This window comes from Jaculus jaculus, chromosome 7 (assembly GCF_020740685.1).
Source record: "Jaculus jaculus isolate mJacJac1 chromosome 7, mJacJac1.mat.Y.cur, whole genome shotgun sequence".
Classification (NCBI taxonomy): Eukaryota; Metazoa; Chordata; class Mammalia; order Rodentia; family Dipodidae; genus Jaculus; species Jaculus jaculus.
The window spans coordinates 115,924,999-115,930,643 of NC_059108.1; the positions used below are offsets into that span (position 1 = coordinate 115,924,999).

The following is a 5,645-nucleotide window of genomic DNA, read 5'->3' on the forward strand; positions in this document are numbered from 1 at the left end:
TCTCCAAGGACAGGACCACAGACCTGCAAGTTAGGCAGAACAGGTTGTAGCTATGTATTATGAAGTAATATTTTTCCAAAAGACTCTGTGCCTGCTACCTAACAATTGTATAGTCAGTAAATTGTCTGGTTGATTTGATTTGTAGGGATAACAGAAACATCTGGGTGCCTTCTTCTTGACCTTCACTGTGGTTTGTGCCCTCATCCCACAAGGTAGGTCAAAGCTCATGTCCAGTCACTCTACCTTGCTGTTAGAAGACACCCCTGTGGCTAGGGACCATGTCCTGGACCTCATGGGAACCCACTCTCCTAGGATCCTGAGATACCAGACAGCACAGATATACTGCCAAAAAAACCAAGTCTCACATTTTTTAAACTTTCTGTTCTTTTGCAGTCCCACATACTCAAAACATGTTTTTTTTTGAAGTAGGGTTTCACTCTAACCCAGGCTGACCTGAATTCACTATGTAGTCTCAGGGTGACCACAAATTCACAGCAACCCTCCTATCTCTGCCTCCCAAGAGCTGGGATTAAAGACATGTGCCACCATGCCTGGGTCAAATAATTATAATTTACAACCTGAGTAAAATGCTGGACCAAGATTGTTATGAAAAACGTTTCATATTAAAATTTTTAAATGGTAACATTTCTCACAATATATCATTGTTATATATCATTAAAACAATAATTGAGAATCATATAATCCAAATTCAAGTTCAAGTTCTGTTTTAGGAAGCTAATAATAAAGGACTGAGTTCACCTGGAACCTTATTTCTCTTGCTGCAATATAAATCTTCCATGAGAAAAATGGTTAGTGCTATTGTGCCTTTAAGACCACAGTTCAGAAGAATTAAGTAAATGTGATAACAGAGCTAAAACAAACATAACCTTTATTCTCTTTCAGAAACCCAGAAAACAGGGCCTGGAAGTATACATTAATCACTACCTTAAGTTTCATGGTCTCATTAAAAATTTTATGAAAAATGATAGCAAAATACATAGTTGCTTTTAACTACATCATAAAACAGAGTGAACGCTTACCCAACATAGAGAGGAGGGCTTAGCTAGTCGGTTGTTCAATCAAACATTCATATTAATTTACTCAAAGTGCAGTTATGATCGTGTTTCCATAATCTAAAATCACAATATGTAATTTGACAGTAAAATTCTGCCATATTTGAGTCAGAAAGCCCATTATAATTACTGAAGTATTTCTTGACGTATGTAAAAATGAAACTGACTTCCTGAAATCATTAGTCACAGATGAGACAGACAGTGAACAATGGCATGCATGCTGTCCACTCACAATAATCATTAAAGAACCATAAGAGTATAATGAAATCAATGTAAGCTATCCAATACAATTCAGTATTTCACTACCAGGAAAATACAGCATACTCTAAGACTTGTGCCGCCTTCAAGGAATGAGACTCCACAGTAAACTGGAAACTAGCTGTAATAGAGAACAGGCCCCGGAGAACTTTGACAAACACCAAATAACTGCTTTCAGCAAGTGGATGAAGGGTGGTATAACAAAAAGTTTTATTTTTAAATTCTTTTAAGTTATTTCCCATAAATGGAGATTTTTAAACATAAAGAACCTTATTGTGGTTAGAATAATTTTATATTGATTGTAGGCAATCAAATAAAATCAACTGAATGCTTTTAACATTATCTTAAAGGTTTAAATAGTCCCAAGATTCTACTTTACTTACAAAGTTGAATATTTCTTAGTATTTTTCAAACATGATTACTAGAAACATGTTTCATTTGAGAATAAATTAAAACCTTCCCCTTCAATAGTTCTTTGAGAAAAGGTAGAGAGGAATCCCTTTCCCTTAAAAACACACACATACAGAGGCACTAAAAATGGCCGAGCAAGGAGTCAGGGGAGCTTCTAAGACCTCTTGAAGCTATCCTATTCTGCGGTTAAAACATTTCCCTCAGAACCGTACAAACTGGCCTGGAATTTTCAAGTTTTTACATAGTAACTGGTAACATTGTTTTGGAGCTCCATGACATGAGTTGCCCAGTTCTGTCCTACAAATCTGTCCTTAAACTAGTTCTCCAGAGAAATTTCTCATTCATTCTACAAACGCTGAGCTTCCCGTTTAAGGCACATAGCTAGATTAAACCTAAGCACTGTGACTGTCGTTGCCCCTTAGCACAAATTGCTGCCTGAAAAACTAAAGTCAGGTGATTGACCGCTTCAGGCCCCAGCTGGCTTGGGAGAGCGGCTCCCAAATTCGAAGGAATAGAGGCATCTCCAGAAATGCACATTAAAACCACATTGTTTAGAGACCCATCACTGAGTAAGGCCTTGTGAGGTTGATGCCACCTAACGTAATTGCTTTTGCAGAAAGTCGCCACCCCTCCTGGCGCCTTCAGGCTGTCTGTGGACCTTGCTCCCCATCTCAAGACCACCTTCCTCTCCTCCTCCCCCCAAACAGGAAAACCTTGGTCCAGCAGAAGTCAAGGCCCTGTTGGCTGAGTGCTCTTGTATTTAATTTTCCCAGTCCCTTCAGCTGATAGGGGCTGACTAGGCATTTCTCCTGTCTTTTTTCTTTTTTTCTGCCCGGAAATGCTACACATTTTAAGGACCTAACACGTCAACTTGGAAAAGCATGAAAATAGAATGTGCAAGGTGTGCCCATTTTGCGGCGCAAACACTTCAGCAGGCCAGCCCTGCCCTTCCAAGAGCAAGTGGGCGACATTAATTCCTTTCTCTGCCAGTCCCTTGTCCCCAACGGGGTGGGTGGGGGGTGGGGGAGCAACGCAAAGGTGACCCTGACATGGAGTGAAGGTCCACGAGGAAAGTCCCCAAAGCAGGCAAAGCAACTTGTGTGTGTGTGTGTGTGTGTGTGTGTGTGTGTGTGTGTGTGTGTGTTGGGGGTTTACGAGAGAGGAATCTCTGAAATGCAGCATCATCAGTCATCTTCATCGTCGTCCTCTCCGCTCTGGTCCTGGTACCGAATGTAGACGACCAGCATGGCAAAGCCCGTGAGGATGCAGAGGGAGCCCACGACCAGGTAGGCGATGCCCAGGAAAGGGTTCTTGCCTCCCATCCAGGAGATGTTGCTGAAGATGATGAGCTTGCGTCCCCCGAAGGCTCGCACCGGGTAGTTGTAGGTGATGTTGACCCGGTAGGAGCCGCGGGGCAGGCCGGCCGTGTAGTTACCCTGGCGGACGCGCGCGTACAGCTTGCGGAACGTGGGCAGCGCGGCCGTGCGCATCCACACCACGAAGTCCTGGTTGACGAAGCCCGTGTTGTTGGGGTCGGCGCTGAGCTCGTAGACGGGCCGGCGCCAGTTCGGGGGCGGCGCCGTGCCGCGGAAGGCCAGAGCCAGGCTGCCGTTGACGAGCGGCGGGTTGCGGAATTTGACGTGGTAGTCGGTCCACCAGGCGATGGCCGAGCGGTCGAGGGGCACCTGGACGTAAGGGCCGCCGGCGCGACGCCGGTGCCACAGCGTGAAGGTGTCGTTGAAGAGGCTGTTGGCGATGGCGCCGCAGGGCGCGATGGGCAGGCCGGCGGCGCTGCGCTGGTAGGGGGCGCACTCGTTGGCCGGGTGGCGCAGCGCGCCGGGCAGCCCGCTGAGCTGCTCGTCGTCCCGGGACACGCCGTAGCGCCGGTTGTTCTGGTAGAAGTTGGTCAGCTCGTAGTAGAGGTACACGGGGCCCGGGAAGAGCTCGGGCAGCGAGAAGTCCCAGGCGCACGAGCAGCGCGGCGGCGGCGCGCGGCCCTGGCCCTGGGCGGCGCAGCGCGCGCAGCTTCCGGCGCCCGCGTCCCCGGTGTAGTCGTACTCGAGCTCCTGGATGCCGTTGGACGAGTAGAAGAGAGCCAGGCCCAGGCCGATGAAAGCCAGGCCCGCGCAGAAGAACAGGGGCAGCGTGATGCCGGCCGACAGCAGGGGCTGCCAGGCCGGGAGCCGCTGCTGCGTGAACGCCGTGTTGTCGGGCTGCCGCGCGCCCCGCGACGATGCGCTCCACGTCATGGCCACGCTCGCTGGCTGGCTCGCTCGCTCTCTTCCCCCGCGCGCGCGTGTGTGTGTGTGCCAGGGGGACCCGCACGACGGGGCGCCCCGGGGAGGGGCGGTGGTGAGGACTTGGGGTGTGTGTGTGTGCGGGGGAGGGGGACACGACCCAGCCGCGGGGTTCCGCCCTCGCCACGCGCGCACGCACAGCCCCGACGGCCACCCTGCACCCGCCGTCCCCCGGGTCGGGTCGCCGAGCTGCTCGCCGGCTCAGGTGACTCTCCGATCCGGCCCCGCCTCCCGAGCAGGAGCAGGTGAGTCGCGGTTCCTGCTGGTCCGCGCTCCGGGACCCAGGTGACCCGGGACTGCTCCGCCCCTTTCCCAGGTGAGCCTCACCTGGCCGGCTCAGCTTGCCATCTTCTCCCAGTCACACCCCCCCCCCCCCCCCCCCGCCCCACGCGACAGCTCCTCGCCGGAGGTGCAGCGGCGACCCAGTGCTGCCCCTGGGCTGCTCATACCTGGGTTCAGGTGAGCTCCCTTCCTTCTGCCTTCCAGGTTAACTAGGAACCCCCCCCCCCCACCACCACCAGCAGCCACTTTCTTGAAGGATAGCCCCTGCAGCCTATTGCAGACAGTTCAAGAGAGAACTTGAAGGTCACGGGTTGTTAATACTCTTTATTTATCGAGTGCGGTGAACCTACATTGATTTGTCCTTGCAGGACACTCAGCTGCGGGCCACAAGTTGTACTGTCCTGAGAATTAAAGTTGTGGGTAAATGCTTCAAATTCAGTAACTTGTGTTCCAGTTTTTGTTTCTTTCTTTGCTTTAAGGGAAAATGATTTTCTGGCCAGATATTCCAGTCTGCCTTTATAACTATAAAAAGTGGAAAGTTCCCTAAAAATAAAATGAACCTTTAAAAGAAGCAAAGATTGGAGGCGTTTACACCATGGAGGAGAAACATGTGCTGGACTATATGTGATTTCTTTTTTTTTCTTTCCAGATCCCCTGCCGGAATGCAGGAAAGGTCTGATCCAAACTCCCAGGGGAATCTAGCTGCTATCCACGCTCAAAGGTGTGCGGAATGTGTGGCCTAAGGAGGTGAACTAGAAGAATTTATAGAACGTCTAAGAACTCTTATTAGCTCTGTGGGCTGCCTGGGGTTCTGGTTTTTGTATCTAGGTTGGTACAGTATACACAAGGGGAGTACAGGGCCATTTCACTGTCTTAAATCCTCCCCCTGGCATAGAAATTTGCTCACTTCTCCAGTTCATGAAATGCCAATAGCTTAAATATTTTCTCTATTGCTCTTCCACACCTGCACTATGCATTGTTTTCAGTTCTTATTCAAAACCCACTGAGGGGGCTGGAGAGATGGCTTAGCAGCTAAGGCACTTGCTCGTGAAGTTTAAGGACCCAGGTTCAATTCCCCAGTTTCCCAGTACCCACAAAACCCACATGCATAAGGTGGCATTCTGACCTAAAGCATTTACAATCCGATAGGAGACGTAGTAGATAGGGGGGAGAATCAAAATAGCAAATGGGAAGATGACTCACTGGTTAAAGGCACTTTCTTGCAAAGCCTGCCACCCTGAGTTTGATTCCCAGTGCCCATGTAAGGCCAGATGCACAATGTGTCACATGTATCTGGAGTTCATTTGCAGTGGCAAGAGGCCCT

At 49.7% G+C, this 5,645-nt stretch overlaps 1 protein-coding gene across 1 annotated transcript; it reads right to left on the minus strand.

Moving 5' to 3' along the window:
* Positions 1 to 872: 872 nt before the first annotated feature.
* On the minus strand, positions 873 to 4,184 carry Tmem30b (transmembrane protein 30B). The gene has a single exon (XM_045155243.1). It carries the CDS (start codon positions 3,989 to 3,991, stop codon positions 2,927 to 2,929), a length of 1,065 nt encoding a protein of 354 aa, XP_045011178.1. The 5' UTR covers positions 3,992 to 4,184; the 3' UTR covers positions 873 to 2,926.
* Between the last annotated feature and the right edge of the window lie 1,461 nt (positions 4,185 to 5,645).